At 41.7% G+C, this 21,854-nt stretch overlaps 1 protein-coding gene across 8 annotated transcripts in view; it reads right to left on the bottom strand.

Annotated features, from left to right (window-relative positions):
- LOC105483992 (ring finger protein 130) overlaps positions 1–21,854 on the bottom strand; it is a 158,268-nt gene that overhangs the window by 100,398 nt on the left and 36,016 nt on the right. For 4 of the 8 annotated variants that reach the window (XR_011624402.1, XM_071097993.1, XM_011745101.2 and 1 more), the window contains exons 3-4: positions 10,553–10,627; positions 44–294 (exon numbers count right to left, since the gene is read on the bottom strand). Coding sequence is in view for 7 of the 8 variants with exons in the window: in XM_071097993.1 (XP_070954094.1) it covers positions 44–294; positions 10,553–10,627 (326 nt within the window). In the remaining variant the exon portion in view is untranslated. The remainder of the gene's footprint in view (positions 1–43; positions 295–10,552; positions 10,628–21,854) is intronic. The other 4 variants (XM_071097995.1, XM_011745102.3, XM_011745100.3 and 1 more) reach the window with 2 other exon arrangements.

The following is a 21,854-nucleotide window of genomic DNA, read 5'->3' as shown; positions in this document are numbered from 1 at the left end:
CTCTGGCTGGTAAGAACCAATCACTGTTGAGTACTGAGCTCACCTGGTTCCTGTCGCGTGCATTTGTGTACCTGATCTTCTGAATGAAGTAGAATATGAGCCATGCTGAAGAAATAATCATCAAAACAATAAAGGATATTGACACGAAGACTAGAGAGCCACGGCTGAAGTTCTTCGGTGGCATTCGAGTTCCAACAGCTATTGTCATTTGTACAGAGATGTTTTTCTCCAGATAACTCAAAATATCCTTACCCCTCAATTCTGTTATCATGACAGCAATAATATCTCCAGTGCCTGTAATATAAAATAAATATATAACTCAAGTGACATTTAAAATTTATAGAAACATCAAATATATAAACACACTACTTAGGTAACTACCGTAATATCTGGTAATGGAAAGGGCATGGGAACTCCACTTCTCAACTGAAATGAAGCTGCAGCTGGGTATGCTGGCACCAAGTGGGAACATGTAATTTGTTGTGTGGTACTTAAGACTTAAACAGACATAAGGCATAGAACGATTGCAGTGTTAAGAACCATATTAACTTGTCTGACAACTACATTTAAAAAAGAGTATTAAACCAACCAAATGTGACAACAGACAGCAATATAACATTATACAGCAACAGAAGTGTATCAACATCATGGTAGATTTACACTGTAAAATCTTTTCTATTTTAAAACGATCTTCAGAAAGTCTTAATTCCTTAAGAAATGGAGTAAAGTGCTGTTTTTATAGCATAAATTGGTACTTCTTGCACTAATCTAGGAACATTCATGGAGCACCCACTGTCTGTAGAACTAGCGCAAGGAACAAAAACAAGTACAGGATACCACGCTTTCTAATCTCACCGAGACACAGGACACACAGCTGGTAACAGAGCTACAAAGTGCCAAATGGTGGTACCTTTTATTAGTGACATCTGAAACTAACTTGGGTCTTATGTCCGGACTTGAGTGGAGCGAGGCTCCTTGCTAGTTTACCCCAGAACTCTTCTGGAAATCAAATGTTCCAGAGACAGGTCCAGGCTTCAACATTCTGGACTAGTTTGGCATCAAAATACCTCCAGCCTCTAACAGTTGTCCAGAAGTCTGCCCACAGTCACAGGCTATGTAAGTTAATTACGACGATGGTCTTAAGTTGCTTTATAGTTACCTAGACCTTTCCCCTATATAATTTCCAGAAGTAGTAACATTAGAGGAATTGAACATCTATTCCTATGGACAGCAGGAAACTGCTATCCCTTTCCTCCTCCACAAGGGAAATAACTTCCCAGTGTCTTTTAAGAAAACAGAGAAACTTCTATCAATCTATCAGCAATTGTCCTTTCACAAGCTGAAGCTGCTGGTGGCAACATATAACTTCTACATTTGCCTTCTCCAGAGAGACTCTAAGAGGGACTAGGGGTCAGCAGAAGGGAAATAAATATTTTATTTTGGGAAAGATAAAATTATAACCACTTATTTGAATCTGAATAAGGTTTGTACATACAAATGTAAACCAACAAAACAAACAAGCAAAAGTCCCCAAAACTTGTCCTTTTCAATGCTTCTTCAATGAATAACACATTGAAATATTTTGGTTTTACATGTTTCATTTACCATATTTAGCTAAAAGAACCACTGTGTTACATGCAGTCACAGAAGACTACATGCAACTGAAAAAGAAATTCAACAAGGCCGGGTGCAGTGGCTCACGCCTGTAATCCCAGCACTTTGGGAGGCTGGGGCAGGTGGATTGCTTGAGCTCAGGAGTCCAAGACCAGCCTGGGCAACATGGCGAAACCCCGTCTCTCACAAAAACAGGAAAATTAGCCAGGCATGGTGGCACGTGTCTGTGTTCCCAGATACTCAGGAGTACTCCTCATACTCCACCCCTAAAGCCTGAGGTGGGAGGATCACTGGAGTCCAGGAAGTTGAGGCTGCAGTGAGCTGAGATCACATCACTGCATGCCAACCTGGGTGACAGAGTGAGACCCTCAAAAAAAAAGAAGAGAAATGTAACAGTAAAAGGAGTTTTACAGAAAATGTAACCCAATGGAACATACACCTTTTTACTACCTTACTCAAAATTCTTACAGCCACTTTATTAGAAGAGCAGTTTATCAGAATACTGATTAAAAATCCACAAAAAAACTATAAAATTAAAGCAAGCAATAAACATCTAATTAACATCTAATTACCTTCCTGAAATAAGAGTTTTCATCAGTAAGTTAGAGACAATCATAAAATAATGCTAAGCCACTTTAAATTTCCCTTTAGAAATCTCTTTTAAAATGTTGTTCAACAGGCCATGATCTGTGGTATAAGATACCAGGTATGGCTATAAAGTAACTGAGACGGATCCCACAAACAACATATGACAATCAGTCTCATTGCTTTATAATCACACCAGGTACAAATGGTTTTAGAAATCAGTTGAGGCTCCCTCTTGAAGACTCAAGCTGGAAAAGGAGTAGGGAAAGCTGAACAGGTAGCCAAGGAAACCAATCCATGTAATTCTATTCAAAGAACACTAAATAAGAACACCAACTAATTTCAACAGGGAAGCTGTTTGGGAAAAGAAGTGTGTAATTATTTCAACCATCCATTCAACAATATTTATTGAACACATACTATGATAAGGCTCCTTTCACCTCTTAAAGAGAGTAGAGAATTACCTGCTCTTGATGCAAAAATCCACGTGCCTTCAGGAGCAAAGGGGAACCTTTCGGACTAGGGAGAGAAGCTGCTCGCAGTGGCGTCCTTACAACAGCACAGACAAGAGCCGGGCAGAGGAGCCCGACCCTGCCGACCAGGCAGGAGGACAGCAGAGAGGCCAGCAGAACGAAAGTCCACCACCGACACTTGCAAAGGACTGGAGTGTTAGCCATTTTAGGTCTTAAATCTCTTACAGAATCTGGTGAAAGTTATATAGGAGTCCCCTCCTAGGAGAAAGGGCCTTCTCCCCAAATTCCACCCCTAAAGCCTGATAGGGTTCAAAGACCCTGACCTAAAGCTGCCTCAGACACTTGACTTTTAAAGATCTGAGGAGCTCTGGCCCAGCTTCAGGAGGGATACACACGCCGAAGGATATGTAGGCATCAGAATAAAGGCCCAGTCAGAGCAGGCAGTGACTGATAAGAGTTAAGAATAATTAGACCGTAGTGTTGTGGCCCACACCTGTAATCCCAGCACCTTGGGAGGCTGAGGCGGGCGGATCACGAGGTCAGGAGATCGAGACCATCCTGGCTAACATGGTGAAACCCCATCTCTACTAAAAACACAAAAAATTAGCCGGGCGCCGTGTAGTCCCAGCTACTCTGGAGGCTGAGGCAGGAGAATGGTGTGAACCCGGGAGGCAGAGCTTGCAGTGAGCTGAGATCGCACCACTGCACTCCAGCCTGGGTGACAGAGCGAGATTCCATCTTAAAAAAAATAAAAAATAAAAATAGGCCAGGCGCGGTGGCTCAAGCCTATAATCCCAGCACTTTGGGAGGCCGAGGCGGGTGGATCATGAGGTCAGGAGATCAAGACCATCCTGGCTAACACAGTGAAACCCCGTCTCTACTAAAAAAGACAAAAAAATTAGCCCGGCGAGGTGGCGGGCGCCTGTGGTCCCAGCTACTCGGGAGAATGAGGCAGAAGAATGGCACGAACCCCGGAGGCAGAGCTTGCAGTGAGCCGAGATCGCACCACTGCACTCCAGCCTGGGCAACAGAGCGAGATTCCGTCTCAAAAAATAAATAAATAAAAATAATAAAAATAATTAGACTGCAACACTGTAAGTATCAAAGCATATTTGGGACATGCCCCACCACTCCCATGTCCCAAGCCCTGGGCAAACACTGCTGAGCGCGGTGGCTCATGCCTGTAATCCCAGCACTTTGGGAGGCCCAGGCAGGCGGATCACAAGGTCAGGAGATCAAGACCATCCTGGCTAACACGGTGAAACCCCGTCTCTACTAAAAATAGAAAAAAATTAGCTGGGCGTGGTGGTGGGTGCCTGTGGTCCCAGCTACTCAGGAGGCTGAGGCAGGAGAATGGCGTGAACCTGGGAGGCGGAGCTTGCAGTGAGCCGAGATCACGCCACTGCAGTCCAGCCTGGGCGACAGAGTGAGACTCCGTTTAAAAAAAAAAAAAAAAACTTTGACGGTCCAGAAGGACTGCTGCTGAGGGAACAGTTAGGTGTATTCAGGGTCAAGCTGGGCATGGGGCAGAGCCCTGGCTGCCTGTGTCTCCGTGGGTCCTGCTGGCTCCTACTCCCAGGAGTTCTCATCTCACTCCACTGACTTAATGAAAGTCCTTCTCAAACATTTATCCACAATACCTTCAGTGCTTCATACCCAGTCCTCATTTTTCTCTTCACTGATCCCTTAAAGAACTCAAGGGGGAAAAACAGACACATTCTACATTCTTTTATGAAATGAATATAGCAATAATTCTGACAGATGGAGGTTATATCAATTATAGATTTCCTGCTAGACTTGTCAGTTTTCCTAAAATATAGATTTGCCCTGTCACTCTGCTTTGAAAAGCCTTTGATGTATCCCTTCTGTCAAACAAATAAAGTCCAAACTCTTTCACTGGACACTCAAGCACTGGGGAGGCAAACGGCCCTGAGGGTAAGTGAGACACGGGACGGTGAACCCTCTCTGACCCAGTGAAACTGTTGGGCAAAGTGACTGGAATAGTGGTTCATGCAGTCTAGGCAGGACGGAGAGGTGAAGCCAGGAGGGAAACTGGGAGAAAACTAAGAAAGGGTCTGGGAACTGGAAGCTTCAATAAAACTGAATGACAGTTTTACTGAAGACAGGGGGAGAAAGGGAAGAGGCACTGGTCAGGGTACAGGACACAGAAGTTTGCAACTCGAGCTGTAACAATCCTGGGAGATGATGAGGCCCAGGGAGCAGCTATGGGACCAGGCTCCTGGAGAAGTAGAATGGCTGAAGGGTCTGTGGAAGGAATCTCTGGTTAGGTGTTCACTTTCCAGGTGGATTCTGAAGCTGCCCAGGATGGTGGCAGGACCTCTGATGAACAGGGAGCAGTGACAGGAGGGGAAGAACATGACTATGGAGAGGAGGAACACGGTCTGCTGCACAAAACTGAAACTGAAGTCTCCCCATGTGGAAGTGACCGGTTTGGATGTGCTGTACATCACCACCACAGTACCCCTCAGCGCCCACAGATGCACAGCAATGACCAACTTGTAATTTTGCTAATGCTTGAACCTGAGCCTCCTGCCATGCGGCTGTTGGGAAGCCGAATGTGTAAGCTACTGAGTGGTAGTCACTCACTGATAATTCCTGAGGACACTGGGCTACAGTCTGTTGCCAAAAGCCAAGGGTCTTTTATTCTTTCTTCCTTGAGCAGGAAGTTCTTCAATCACATACAAGTAGGGCCAAGGGGCCACTGTACAGCACCCGGATGTCAGCTTTTCTTCTTATGCTATCTCTTGACTGTATGTCAAGAGAAACAAAAGGGGGCAGGAGCAAGGCCCTGCCCAGAACAGAAAGCTTTCTTCCTTCACACAGAGGCAGAATGGGGGTGGGCACTGAAGACAAGCCACCAATCGGTGGAGAGCCACAGACTCTCAGTTAAGAGTTCCCAGGGGCTGCCAACTTTCAACACAGTACAGGAACTCCTATAAATTACTGATCCCTCTCAGCTGAGCGGTTCTATCCGCAGGTCACCTGGATTTAAGTGTTAGACAAGTCTTCTTTCCTTAAAATCTAAATTTCTTTTTTTGAGATGGAGTCTCAGTCTGTGGCCAGGCTGGAGTGCAGTGGCGCAATCTCAACTCACTGCAATCTCTGCCTCCCAGGTTCAAGCGATTCTCCTGCCTCAGCCTCCCGAGTAGCTGGGATGACAGGTGCACACCACCACACCCGGCTAATTTTTTTGTATTTTTAGTAGAGACGGGGTTTCACCACGTTGGCCAGGATGGTCTCGATCACCTGACAGGATGGTCTTGATCACCTGACCTTGTGATCCGCCCACCTCAGCCTCCCAAAGTGCGGGGCTTACAGGTGTGAGCTGCCGCACACAGCCAAAATCTAAATTTCTAAATGTCTGTTTGTGGCTCTTGGTTCTCTCCTCTGGAAAAACACCACTGAATAAAACCTGTTTTTCATTTATTGATGTATAAAATACCATCAACCACAAGGTACATCATTATGTATCATGAAGAAAAAAATCTGTCAAGAAATTCTAAGATGTCATCGGATATAAGAAACATTCCCACTTTAAGTTGCACATCCTGGAATCAATGAGAATTCTTCTTTGACATAACAATTCTTAAAATGTTCAAAGACAGCCTCCCCGGGACCCCACTTCAGTCTTTTTTCCATACTAATTCTAGAGTCCCAAATCATTCATTTAAAAAAAAAAAACAAAATCTTTTTTAAAATAATCTACAACTTACAGAAAAATTGGAAATATCATATAAAAACTCTTTCTAAAAAACCCAGAACCATTCAAGAGTAAGTTGCTAGCATGATGCCTCATCACTCCCGAATATTTGGCATTTTCCTACAAACAAATTTATAAACAGAATACAACCCCCAAATAAGGAGCTTAACACAGATGTGTCACTACCATCTAATCCCAAAGTCCATCCAAGCTTCTGCGACTTTCCCAATAAGGTCCTTCACAGCAGCTCAGATCAGAGTCATACGCTGCACTCAGTCGTCACGTCACAGCCATCTCCGTCTGTCTGCAACTGTCCCTCAGTCTTTCTTGGTGTTTGTGACCTTGGCACTTCTGAAGACTACCCACGGCCCAGTTGATCTGTAGAAGGTATTTCCCTGTGCTAGATTCAGGCCAGGTGCTGCTGGCAGTAACGACACAGAGGTGAGGCAGCGCTCTTCACAGCGCACACCGCCGGGCGGCCCACCGTGCTCTTCGCAGTGTGCACCGCCGGGCGGCCCACAGCTTTTTTATCTGCCATTACTGATAAAGTCCAGTTTGATAATTCGGTAAAGGTGATTCCTCCAGGCATCTGCACCGTGAAGTTCCTCTTTTTCCCTTTGTAATTAGTATGTATTCTGTGGGGAGGTGCTTTGAGGCTAGGTAAATATTCCATCCTCATGAAACCTTCAGTTTACTTTTACTTTTTAGATCAGTATAGATTCATGGTTCCTATTTCATTCAATCGGTTAAAACAGCTACTAACATTATTCATTATGACGCTGACATTCTAAATTATGCTTCATAAGACCCTGTGCACAGAGATTTCCTATCCTATTCTTTTCTGGACACTGGATTTCCAGTGTCTTCACTTATGTAAATGTTAACTACAAATACAATACTTTCAGTATCAAGAGTAGCATGACACTAACATCTCCCTACATCTGATTGTGTCCACAGGGATACAGCGTAAGATTTCAACAGAATTTTTTGAAGCCACGGCATACATCGGCATACACGGAGTTCACATGACTGAAGGTTCCCAAGCATTCTCCTTCTCCACTTGAACTGTCACTTAAGCCACATCTCCACAAACCTTTGCTATACTCGTTTTAACCCATGTGCAGGTTTACTTAATGAATACTTCCTCTTATTTATGTTTCAAGATTTCACCTCCCCAGTTTTGTGCCCCTTTCAAGTAAGATGCTTACATTTATGCTTTCTTACAAGTTTTTGATAAAAGAATTTTAAATGAGTGGGAAAAGAAATGATAAGTACAGAGTTAGGCATTCTAACCAAGAGAGATTTAGGTTGGGAGGAAAGTGGGCTACAGAAGCTTTCACACCAGGCACTAGAACTCTAAAAGGCCTCCAAATCTGTTATTTACATTAAAGAATTTATAAATCTGAGAATTCACTGAACTGAATAATTAAGTAAATAGATGTAGGATGGCAAGAGCCAGGTTTTTCATTTAGGAGTGGGAGTTCAGTGATAAGAAAGGAGAGAGAGCTACAATGATCCATGTGGCAATGTATTAAAGTTGGAGACCTAAGTATGAACTCATTGTTAGCTTAACATCAACACAGATGATTACAGATAGAAATATTTATAGAGGCTGGGCGCGGTGGCTCACGCCTGTAATCCCAGCACTTTGGGAGGCCGAGACGGGCGGATCACCAGGTCAGGAGATCGAGACCATCCTGGCTAACACGGCGGAACCCCGTCTCTACTAAAAATACAAAAATTAGCCAGGCATGGTGGCAGGCGCCTATAGTCCCAGCTACATGGGAGGCTGAGGCAGGAGAATGGCGTGAACCCGGGAGGCAGAGCTTGCAGTGAGTGGAGATCGCGCCATTGCACTCCAGCCTGGGCGACAGAGTGAGACTCTGTCTCAAAAAAAAAAAAAAAAGAAATATTTATAGATATGTATATATGCAGGAGTTAGGATACATGCATGTATTTCCTTGTTCTGTCAGCTGAGAAGGCCCAGAAGCAACAGGCATCTCGGCAGTAACATCACATCTAATGCCTGGATCTTGGTTTTTAATACTACTCTGCCAATAAACAGAACCAGGGTTCCTTGGAAAAATGGCTGATTCTAGGACTGATGTGTCATTACTGATTAAGTTCAATAATGTTCAAGGGGCAGAAAATATATGCAAAAGGAGCCTGGCACATCTTAGAGCACCAGAAAGTAAGAAAGTGCTCAAAAACTAAACCAAACCAAAACAAAAAAACAAAAAACCAACACCCACAACAATGGAGGCATGTCAAAGGACACAGGAGCCAACACGAAGAATCCCCAGTGGCCAAAGATGGGATAATTTGAGTAACAAAGTTATACTGTATTACAATCCAAAGTATAAAATAAATTCTCATGGGTCCATACTGATACAAATAAATGACTGAACAAATTAATAAATGGAGCAGAGGCAAATCACCCATGCACAAAAATTCCAAATAATTCTGTAGATGCTCCACCCTAAGGGAGATGGAGCATAAATCCCCACTTTCCAAGTGTGGGCTGTACTCAGTGATGTCAGAAGTTATTGTACGGAAGGGGAAAACAGGAGTTAACTTCACAGTGGAGAAGCTGACAGACACTACCTCAGCCAGGTGACCGAAGTCAGCATCACCAGTGGTACCTCACACTGACAGCACGTAAACTCGATACGATAGGATGCATGCTAATGGTACTTTATAAATCCCTGTAGTCTTCCTCCCAAAACCCCATATCCCTAGCCTAATTATAAGAAAATTATCCAACATGTCCCAGTTGAAGGACGTTCTACAACATGCTGGAACAGCAGTCCTCAAAGCTGTTGAGGTCATCAAAAACAAGCAAAGTCTGAAAAAGTATCACAGCCAAGAGGAAACTAATGGATCATGATGACTAAATGTAATGTGGTGTCCTGGGTGGGATCCTAGAACAGAAAAAAAACTAGGTGAAAACTAAGGAAATATGAATAAAGTAATAGACTTTGATTAATAATTATGTATCAACATTAGTTCACTGTGGTACAACAAATCAACATCTCACATGGTACCTAACAGAGGAAACTGGGTGCGGGGTTTGCGGGCATTCTTTGTACTATCCTCACAATTTTTCCATAAATGTAAAACTGTTCTAAAAAGTAAAGTTTTTTTTTTTTTAAAGACTCATTATATAAAAGCGAACAATTTCTCATCAGAAAAAACGTAAGCCAGAAAACAACAAAACAACGCCTTTAAAGTGCTGAAAGGAAAATTCTGTCACACAAAAAATTTCTACCTGTCTTTGAAAAATGATGGCAAAAAAAGACACTTTCAGATAAATAAATGTTGAGAGAATTCATCACCGGGAGATCTGTGCTGCATGAAATGATTTTTAAAAAGGGAAATGACACCAAATGGAAACTTGGAAATTCAGAAAGAAATAAAGAACAGCAGAACTGTTAGTATGTAGGCAAATATAAAAGCCTACCATTTTTTCATGAGTTTGGCCATTCCCACTCCCTTCACCAATGAGGGGCCCCTTTTCCTTCTTCCTCTAAATGCTCCTCAAACATAAGTATCTGACAGTGGGTCTCATCTGACAGTGGGTCTCATCTGACAGTGGGTCTCATCTGACAGTGGGTCTCATCTGACAGTGGGTCTCAACAGGGGCAGTAAAGCTCTCCTGGGGGTGTCTGGAAACCCTGTGGGAGGGGACTCCATGCTGTCACAGGCCTGTGTCACAGGCACAGGGGACTCTACGCCACAGCTGGTGGCACTGTGACTCTATGCTGTCACAGTGAGAAAAGAGAAAAGAGAAAAGAACACTTGCCTTGTCCTCCACTTCCATTCTGAATCGAGAAGCACTGTAAGCATCATTGCAGGGGTAAGAGATCCCCACCCAGACCTCTAACATCCACAACCTAAGGCTGCATGATTCTGCTTAGCAGCTGTGCCAGTGAGACCAACTCTTGAGATCCTAAATCCAAGGTCAGGTCCATCACCATATGAACTGCTATCGGTTAAGAATGTCTTCCATCCTGGAACCAGGAAACTGATTTCTAAAACAGTATTTCAAACCCATGTAGATCCTTTATATGGTTTTACCTGCCTCCTCTTCTACTGCCAGTGAGAAAAGAGAAGCACAGAAAAGATAAAGTAAATCAAGTGACGACTTCAAACAACCCACCTGGGACACAGAGCCTGCAAGGAAGGCTAGTGGACAGTCTCATGTATCTGCTGGTGGAGGCACTCTCCAGTTCTACTTCAGATGTAAAGAAAAAAGGAAAATTAAGAGCTTATGGAAGTTTTAAAATGGAACCACTGCATTTATTTTTTTAAAGGCTATTTTTATTTTTTAAAAGCTACTGCTTAAGTGTTTCAGTTTTAGATTTTGATAATTATGAATTTTTTTAAAAAATGTATGAACCAGATGGAAGATACAGTAGAAGTATGTGCAAACTCAGGCAAAAATATAAATGCAATTTAAACCCTGACTTCCTGCCATAGCAGTACACTTCAACTTCAAGCTCCATCTTTTCTAAGGTAGTTAAATCCACATTCGATTAGAAGCTAAAAAACTTTAAATGGCAAAACAATGGTATACTTATATTCCTCATTTCCTCGATAGGCATTTAGAATAAAGAACACAGATTTACATTAAGTGGCCCAAATTACTGATATTTAAAGGTATTCTACAGTGTGTTGGTGGTTTCTTTTTACTCGTTTTCATAAAGCATTTTTTGTATTCACAGTGAATCTTCTGTATTTTACAAAGTGCGACATTTTTCTATTCAATGCTAGATAATATAGAACTAAGTAAGTTTTTAAGAGAATATGATGGAAAAAAGGTGAAGAGCCATTCAACTAATTTTGTTCAACCATCCAAAAAAAATACCCAGTAAGAAGCATCTGATATTGCTGATTGATAAAAAGATTAAAAAACAACATTATTATTTGGTTACACGTTTATCTAAATTACCTCATCTTCCTTTGAACAATGGAAAGAATGTCCACAAAATTCTTACAGACATACAGATAAAATTACAGCTATTTCAATCAGACAGTGATTTAACACAACTTAAGATGATTAAACAGTAACAGTAAAGTCTGTATAAATCTTTAAAAACCAGGAAAACAGATCCATAATGCATACAGACAAGTATGCATTACTGTAAACTATCCAAGAACCCATAACTTCCCCTTCACACTACCACAGATCCGCTACCTACATGACAAAGAACTCACTCTGCTAACCAGAGGTAACAAGTGAAACCACATACTGAGTAGCCTTTCCTGTCAATGACGTCATGGACAGGGCACTGGCACAGATGTCCTTCAGTCACCAGGTGAAGGGCATGTTTTAGAATAAACAGGACCAAGCTCTTGCTTGACAAGGCAAGAAAACAAAATGCTTACACTTACATTGGTACATACAGTATATATGGAATACTTATATTCCAATGTGGAATTTTAAAATTAGGTATAAAACATAGCCTTAAATGAAAAGAAAGCTTAACAACCAAACTAAGTATCTTAATAAAATCATTTCAGTGCAACCCATATTTATTTTGTTCAGGGCATTTTGCTGACCACTGCAGAGAACCGAAAGACATGACACAAACTTTAACTTCATGAAACTCTGGGCTTTTCCTTACTGCCAGTCAAGTATGCAAAGAATGACAACATGAAAGGAAAAGGACAATACCGTTATGGAGGTACAGAGAGGGCTCTGAGGACTGCAGGAGCCTTGGACTACAAACTCAGTAAGAGCAGTGATCTGGGTGTCTCTCCTTTTGACTTTTACCAGTTCTTACTAGTTCATATTGAAATGCACAGCACAGAGAGCTGCCAAACCTACTGCTTCTGCCCTACAATGAAGGGAGGGGCAAAACTGGCACACGGTGAAAGCATGGGTCTCTGGGTCCATCCCTTGAGACTGTCTGGGGGGGGTGGGGGGAGGATCCTGGAATCAGTGTCTTTCCAATTACCGTATGTGATTCTGACACAAGGGTTCTTCAATTTCTGTAGACAGCACCATCCTACAGGGCGAGAAGGGTTATCTGTGGAGGGAGGAGCCTGGAAAGCAAGGAGTTGCCACTGTATAATGACTTTCTCTGAGTATAAGCAGAAACAGAAAGGCAGAGAGCTATAGCATACAAAAGTCAGAAGAGGATCATAATTCCGGAGATTTATCATGAATGCCTGGCTGAAAAGACGAGACCCAGAGAAGCTTCTGATGGAGTGTGTGCTCTCTGTGCTACTTAACGTGAACTTCTCACCCCATTCTCAGGACAGGCTTTCAGCTAGTGCAGCTCGCCGGACTGAAATGGGACCTTTCCACAACCACTGTCTCTCCCACCCCGAGCACGGGCTCCATTAAGAACCCTATCAGCCAGGACGCACGCCTTCCTGCTCCACTCTTCCTCTCCACACTTCACCTGTGGGAACTGCGCCTTGTAGGGCTTCTGTTGCCACCACTGGCTCCCTCCACACTCCCACCCAATGCTTCCTGCTGGTTTTCCAGGTCCCAATTAGACGGCAGAGAAGAAGCTAAGAACCCTGCTAGCTGCTTGAGACAGCTGCCATTCTTCAGCAGGGCTCTGGCTGCCCGGTTCTGTGGCTGCTGCACATGCACGTGTGAGACGGCACACCCTAGTGCCGCGTTGGAAAGCACAGCTTAGGCTGCATCGATGCCACGTCTCCCTTCTTTCAAGTCCTCCGGTTACTGACAGTCCTTGCTTTAGGCACACTTCTGCTTGGAATTGAACGTACTATTACCCTATCTACCATGTTGAGCCGTGCTGTCTCGTTCCTGTACTTAAAATTACTTTTGTTTTGCTTTTCCCCACCTCAGAACCTTCACTCCCGAGGGGCCTGTGCCGAGAATACTCTTCTCCACTCTTCAACTCCTATTCAGATGCCGTTTCCTCAAGGCATTCCTCTCTGACCCCTTGGACCTAAGTCACTTCCCACAGTCATGACTTCATACTCAGTGTTTATCTTCTCTGCTTGATTGTAACTCCATGGAAAGAGGTACCATGTGTGTCCTGTTTATGTTTGGAGCTCTAACAAGAGTTCAAACAACAATCAGCATATAAAATCCAAATCTCTTTACCTGCAGTTACCTAACTTTCTACCTTTCCTTCAGACTCCCTCTACTCCAACCAGAGTCCTGATTCATGTGGTTCCCCTACTGAGGGTATTTTCTCTTTCTGGTCAAATCTTAAGTAGTCCTAATTATTTAGGGTCTAGCACAATGAATGCCTCCTATATGAAGTCTTCCAGACCTGAGTCAGAACCCCTTTCATAATACTACTATGCTGATCCCGCCATGTAGGTATGCCAAGCTAAGCACTGAGTGGCTCCCCAATTATTTCATGCATGTGTGTCTCCCTAAGGGAAGAAGTATTCCTAGCAGACACTCGCTTGTACATCCTTCTAAAAATCTCTACAATGTCCATCACAGGATGCCTGGTATATAGCAGGTATAAATCTATACCTGTCGATTAACTATTTTTTGTACTAGATATATTTTAAACAATTGAAAGTTATACGGAAAAAACACCAGGAGAATGAAGGAAAAGTATACTTAGAAATGTTTTTAAAACTGCCAATCTCAAAATGAAAGAAATAATTGATTTCATAATTTTATAAAAGCTACTGCTTATTCCAGGCATAAGAAACATTGTACAACTGTTACACATTAAACAAGTTTGTTAGCTCAATAAATTTTGCAATCGCCCTCTTTTAGGTAGATGAGGATGCTAGTTTAAGGACTCAGTTACCCGAACTCACAAGGCTGATAATCAACTTGGTCTAAGATTTAAATCCCCATCTTGTGACTGTTTGATATTTATGCCAAATTCTTTTCTCTATTTTAGAGGTACTATATCATCCAACTAAAACTGATTTTTTCTTCTATAACTAAAAATGATTGAGTATGTCATAAAAAATTAAAATCTGTGATAAATTATTAAATATGATATTGGAAGATGAACAACCAGAAGAAACTGAGACAGCTATGGAAACAGATAGTGATCTATACATTGGATGAAATATTTCAATAATGTTTTTCTAAGGTGATGAATATGTAACAGACAGCGTCTCCACTGAGAACAGAATGAAACCAAGAATTTATTCTGTCTAGAAAACAGGAGACAATGGGCAACAGCCTAGAAATTCAAAGGGAAAACAGAAAGGGCTCAAAGAAAAAGGACAAAAGCTCTAACCAAGAACCAAGAATCCTTTCACACTCTAAGATGAGTTAGTTTGCAGATAATTCACAAATTCCCAAACAAAATGGCACTTTTACGAATCTTAAAAATAAAAGCAATATTATATTGCAGATTTTTTTTAAACAAAAGGATTTACTTCCATTGCTTTTGTGAATAATACATCCATGTTTTCCATTTAAAGGATTGTGTAACTTTTTGGATTAAACAAGACTCATTAAACTGGAGTAGCTTGGCTTACATTTCTAACTCTAAAATACATAATGTATATGTTTATGGCACGTCTTCACAGTTAATCTTTCAATCTTATACTCAGCATGTTTCTACTAATTATAAAGCAAAGCAAATGTTGTTACTTTTACATTTTGTTTGTCCACTTTTTTTTTTTTTTTTTTTTAAATAGAGATGGGATTTCACTATGTTGCCCAAGCTGGTCTTGAACTCCTGGTCTCAAGTGATCTTCCCACCCTGGCCTCCTAAAGTGCTAGGATTACAGGTATGAGATGCTGCACCTAGCCTCTCGTCTTTTTTTTTTTTTTTTCTTTTTTGAGACAGGCTTTGCTCTCTTGCCCAGACTGGAGAGCAGTGGTATGGTCTTGGCTCACTGCAGCCTCCGCCTCCCAGGTTCTCAAGCAATCCTCCCACCTCAGCCTCCAATGTAGCTGGGACTACAGGTGAGCACTAGCACACTTGGTTCATTTTTGTATTTTTAGTAGAGACAGGGTTTTATAATGTCTAGAACAGGTTGATCTAGAACTCCTGGACACAAGCTATACCCGCTTAAGCCTCCTAAAGTGCTGAGATTACAGGTGTGAGCCACCATGCCTGGCCACTATCCACCGCCTTTTTTTTTTTTTTTTTTTTTGAGACAAGGTCTTGTTTTGTTGCCCAGGTTAGAGTGCAGCAGCACAATCTCAGCTCACAGAAACTTCCGCCTCCTGGGTTCAAGGATTCTCCTGCCTCAGCCTCCCAAGTAGCTGGGACTATAGGCATGTACCACCATGCCCAGCTAATTTTTGTATTTTTGGTAGAGATGGGGTTTCATCATGTTGACGAGGCTGGTCTTGAACTCCTGACCTCAAGTGATCCGCCTGCCTCCGCCTCCTGAAGTATGGGGATTACAGGCGTGAGCCACCATGCCCAGCCACTGTCCACTTTTTAATACCATTCTATCATTATCTAGTCTTTTAATTTCTATCTTGAATACTTAAAATATGAATAAAAGTAACAAAAGATCACCTCATGAATACTTGCTTTGTCCCTCCAAGTCAGAATACTTGAGGACATGCAACTGAAACCTGTTTCAGTTTAAGATCTTATACGTGTGTTGCTTTTGAACTTTAGTTTGCATTATACTTTTAAAAACTAGCTTTAATGAGGTATAATTTACACCCTACAAGACTCATCTTTCTAAGTGTGCAATGAGTAAAATGATAGGGATGTGCAACCATCACCACATCCAGTGTTGGGTCATTTCCATCACCACCCAGGAAATTCACTCCCGCCCTTTTTAAAAATACACGTTCCCTTTTTGGTGTTTTACTTTCGTTTTTAAAGATGGGGGTTTTGCTGTAGTTGCCCACCGAACTCGTGGGGTCAAGGGAGCCTCTTGCCTCAGTCTCCGACGTAGCTGGGATTACTGATGCCTGCCAACATGCCAGCTCTCTCATGCTCACTGCAATTAATCTTCATGCTCACCTCTACCCTACACAGCCACTAATGTGATTTCTGTCTCTGAATGTTTGACTTTCTTAGACATTTCATATACATGGAATCATACAATAGTAGCGTTTTGTGTCTGGCTTCTTTCATTTAGCTAATGCTTTTGAGCTTTATCCATGTGTCAGGAGTTAATTCCAATTACAGCTGAGAACATCACCAGCGTGAACTGTGCAGATCCACTTACGGGCAAATTGTCTTCCTTCTTGGCCATTCCTGAAATAACAAGACCACCATCCTCTTCCTCCTATCCCCCAAGCCTACTCAATGGGAAGAAGATAAGGATGAAAACCACTATGGGGATGTGACCAACTTCCACTTAATAAGGAGTAAACATATTTTCTCTTCCTTAGGATTTCCTTAAAAACGTTTTCTTAAATAACAGCACATAACATATGTAACAAACAAAAGATGTGTTAATCGCCTATGTTATCAGTGAGGCTTCCGGTCAACAGCAGGCTATTAGTAATTAAATTTGGGGTTGGGCATGGTGGCGCACGCCTGTACTCCTAGCACTTTGGGAGGCCGAGGCAGGTGGATCACCTGAGGTCAGGGGTTTGAGATCAGCCTGGCCAATATGGCAAAACCCCATCTCTACTGAAAATACAAAAATTAGCTGGGCATGGTGGCACGGGCCCGTAATCCCAGCTACTCGGGAAGCTGGGGCAGGAGAATCGCTTGAACCCAGGAGATAGAGGTTGCAGTGAGCCAAGGTTGCGCCATGGCACACCAGCCTGGGCGACAGAGTTGAGGCTCCATTTCCAAAAAAAAGGTAAATTTTGCGGGAGGCAGAAGTTACACGCAGCTCTTTGACTGTGTGTGGGTAGGTGTCCCTCCCTAACCTTCTCATTGATCAAGGGCCAACTGCAGTTGCTGAACTATATTCAATTTTATGGACATATAACTTGTTTATTTATTCACCAGTTGATGAACATCTGCATTGTCTCTACTTTTCTGGCCATAATAAGCAATGTTGCTACGAGCATTTGTGTGTAAGTCTCTGCGCGGACTAAGTCTCTGTGTGGACACGTCATTGTCTTCATTCCTCTCGGATATCTGGGAGCGGGCTGCTGGGTCATTTGGTATTTTTATGTTTAACTTTTAAATAAATTGCCAAACTATTTTCCAAACTGGTTGTACCATTTCACATTTCTGCTTGCAACACATAAGGATTCTAGCTTATCCACATCCTCCACAAAACTTGGTACTGTATGACTTTTTAATGATAATTATTCTAGAGGATGTGAAACAGTATTGTTTCGGTTGCACTGTTGTTTTGACTGCATTTGTCTAATGATCAATACAATGTCTAATTATTAAACCCTTTGCCCACTGTAAAACTAGGTTGTTTATCTTATTGATTTATAAGAGTTCTTTATATAGTCTGGATGCAAGTCCTATATCAGATGTATGATTCAAAAATATTTTGTTTGTGGCTTATCTTTTCATTGTTTTAATGGTTTCTTTTGAATGACAAAGGTTTCAAATTTTGATAAAATCTAATTTTTTATACACAGTGTTTTTGGAGTCATAGGCAAGAACCTCTTGTTCAAAATCACAGACTACCTTCTAAAAGTTTACAGTTTTACCTCTTACATTTTGTCTAATATCCAAGTGAAGTCATTTTTATGTAGTCCAAATCCCTCCCTCCCTCCCTTGCTCCCTCCCTTCCTTCCTCCCTTCCTTCCTTGAAACGATCTTGCTCTGTGGCCCAGATTATAGTGCAGTGGTGCGATCCTGGCTCACTGCAGCCTCAACCTCCTGGGCTCAAGCGATTTTCCCACTTTAGCCTCCCAAAGTGCTGTCATTATAGGCACAAGCCACCAGGCCTGGCTTCTTTTTTTAAATTTGCACGTGGATAACAATTGTTTCAGCACTAGTGCTTGAACGACTGTTCTTCCCTCACTGAATGATCGTGGCACTTTGGTTGAAAATGAACTGACCATAAATATATTTATTTCTAGATTCTCAATTGGGATCCATTGATCTATATGCGTATCCTTCTACCACTGCCACAGTGCCTTGGTTACTAAAGTTGTGGAACGGAGTAGTGTAAGTCCTCTAATGCTGTTCTTTTTCCAAAATGCTTTGGCTATTCTAGGCACTTTGCATTTCCACATAATTTTAGGATCAGCTTACCAATTTCTACAAAACACATGCTATGATTTGCATAGGTACGTACCACAAGGAATTTATATATCAATTTTAAGATAACTGCCACCTTGACAACATTGAACAATGGAATCAAAGGATAGGAAAGGTCTCTCCATTTATCCAGATTTCTTTTCTTTTCTTTTTTTTTTTTTTTTTTTTTGAGACAGGGTCTCGCTCTGTTGCCCAGGCGAGAGTGCAGTGGCATCATCTGGGCTCACCACAACCTCTGCCTTCTGGGCTCAAATGATCCTCCCACCTCAGCCTCCCAAGTAGCTGGGACCACAGGTGCATACCACTATTTATTTTTTATTTTTTTGTAGAGACAGGGTCCCCCTATGTTGCCCAGGCTGGTTTTAAACTCCTGGGCTCAAGAAATCCTCCCGCCTTGGCCTCCCAAAGTGTTGGGATTACAGGTATGTGCTACCACAGTTGGCTGAGATTTTCTTGAATCTCTCTCAGTAATGTTTGTAGGTTCAATGTGCAATTCTTATATTTCTTTTTAACAAGTTTTTGTTCTCAGGCTATCGAGAATGAACTCTTCTTAATTTCACTTTTGGAATGTTCATAGCTAGCATATACAAATACAGTGGCTTTTGGGCAGACCCAGTGGCTCACACCTGTAATCCCAACACTTTGGAAAGCTGAGGTGGGCAGGTCACTTGAGGTCAGGAGTTCGAGAGCAGCCCAGCCAACATGGTGAAACCATGGTGGTGCGCGCCTATAATCCCAGCTACTTAGGAGGCTGAGGCAGGAGAATCACTTTCACTTGAACCCAGGAGGCAGAGGCTGCCGTGAGCCAAGATTGCGCCACTGCACTCCAGCCTGGGCGACAGAGTGAGACTCTGCCTTCAAAAAAAAAAAGAGAGAGACAGAAATACAATTGGTTTTTGTATAATGACTTTGTATTCTACATTCTTTCTAGACTTGTTTATTAGATCTAGTGGCTTTTTAATAAATTCTATCTGATTTTCTACATACATAACCTGTGAATAATGAATTTTATTTCTGCCTTTCCAAACTGGATGCCTTTTAGTTTTTTCTTCCCTGTTTACAATGGCTAAAACCACAAGAAAAATGCTGAGTAAGTATAATGTCGAAATCAAGGAATGAGAGTGGACATCCTTGGCTTGTTCCTGATTTTGGGAGAAAGCAGTTAGTCATTCACCATCAAATATGCTGTTAACTGTGACTTTTTCATAGACGCCCTTTATCAGGCTGAGGATGTTTCCTAATGTGTTGAAAGCTTTTATTTTTTTAAATCATGATAGGTACTGAGATTTTGTCAAATGCTTTTTCTGCACCTACTGAAAATGGTTAGTTGGCTTTTTCATTTATTCTATTGATTTTTCAGATGTAAAAAAACAAAACAAAACTATATATCCCACTTCTGGGGTAATGAATCTAATCCATTTTGTATGTTACTAGATTCTATTTGTTAATAGCTTTAAAAGAATTTTTGTGCCTACATTCATAAGGGATATCGGCATATAGTTTTCATGGATATCTTTGTTTGGCTTTGATACGAAGGTAAAAACCGGCTCCACAGAGTAAGTTGAGAAATGTTCTCTATTTTCTGAAAGTTTGTGATGGATTAGAATTATTTTTTCTTTAAATATTTGACAGACTAAACCAGTGAATTTCACGGGAAGAGATTTAATCCCCAATTCAATTTCTTTTTTTTTTTTTTTTTTTGAGACCAGGCTGGAGTGCAGTGGTGCGATCTCAGCTCACTGCAAGCTCCGCCTCCTGGGTTCACGCCATTCTCCTCCCTCAGCCTACCAAGTGGCTGGGACTACAGGTGCCTGCCACCTCGCTTGGCTAATTTTTTGTATTTTTAGTAGAGATGGGGTTTCACCATGTTAGCCAGGATGGTCTCGATCTCCCGACCTCGTGATCCACCCACCTCGGCTTCCCACAGTGCTGGGATTCCAGGCGTGAGCCGCCGTGCCCGGTCAAGATTTCTTACCTATTATAGGTCTACTCAGATTTGCTATTTTTTCTTGAGTCAATTTTGACAACGTGTATATTTTTAGGAATTTGCTCATTTTATTCAAGGTGTCTAATTTGTCAGTATAGAGAAAAAAGTAAACATAGCAGGTTTGAACTACTATCCTTCAAAAGGCCTGCTAACAATGTTGGCCCTTGGGTGGCATCTGGGAACATGGATTTGGGGAGGATTTCCACCATTACCTAATAAAAGTGACTCACTGTGAGTGTGACTATGTGGTGAGTCCTGTGAGTCCTCCTAGTGAGTCACTGAACCTGTGGATGGTCATGGGGACCCCAGACATAGTTATAGTTACCATAAAGCTGTTCACAATATTCGTTTATAATCCTTTCGGTTTCTGTAGAGTCAATAGTGATGTCCTTTTTTAGTTGTGGTTTTGGTAAACTGCCTTCTTTTTTATTGTTGGTCAGTCTACCTAAAGGTTTGTCAATTTTACTGATAGTTCCAAAGAACCAACTTTTGGGTTTCATTGACTTTCTCTACGACTTTTCTGTCTCACTTATTTCTCCTTTAATCTTTATTAACTCCTTTGTTCTACTGGTTTGGGGTTTGGTTTGTTCCTCTTTTTATAGTTTCTGAAGGCAAAACTTAATGATTCTAGATCTTTGTTTACTGACAGGTATTTAAAGCTATTTAGGTATTTAAAGCTATTAACTTTCATCTAAGAACTGCTTTCCTAGCATCCTACAAATGCTGATGTGTTTTCATTTTCATTTGGTTCCAAATGTTTTTAAATTTTCCTTTTGATATTTTTATTGGACCCATGTGTTATTTAGATGTGTGTTGCTTAATTTCAAATACTTGGGAATTTCCCAGATTTTCTTCTTTAGTTGTGGTTGAAGAATGTACTTTGTACAGTTTCAGGCTTTGAAAATATATTCAGACTTGTTTTATAGCCAACCATACGGTCTCTCCTAGAGAACGTTCCACGTGTGCTTGAAATCAATGTGTACTCTAGTTAGTACGTAGAATGTACTACATATGTTGGCTAGGTCAAGTTGGTTAATAGTGTTGGTCAAGTTTTCTATATGCCTACTAATTTTCTATCTAGCTATTCTATCAATTACTAAGAGTAGGGTATTAAAATCTCCAACTATAATGGTTGAAATGTCTGTTTCTCCTTCCCACTCTGTCAGTTTTTGCTTTGTATATCCTGGGTCTCTGATATATGTTGGTGTGCCTGATAGTGTCCCACAGGCATCTGAGGCTCTGTTCATTTTCCTTCAATGGATTCTTCCCTCTGCTATTTCGAATCTGCTGTTGAAGGCCTCCAGTGAATTCTCCATTTCCAAAACCGTACTCTCCAATCCCAGAATGTCTGTCTGGCTCAGCTCTTTTATATAATTTTTATGTTCTTTACTGAGAATCTCTATCTG

Source organism: Macaca nemestrina, chromosome 6 (assembly GCF_043159975.1).
Source record: "Macaca nemestrina isolate mMacNem1 chromosome 6, mMacNem.hap1, whole genome shotgun sequence".
NCBI classification, from domain to species: domain Eukaryota; kingdom Metazoa; phylum Chordata; class Mammalia; order Primates; family Cercopithecidae; genus Macaca; species Macaca nemestrina.
This window is presented reverse-complemented; position numbering and strand designations above follow the sequence as displayed.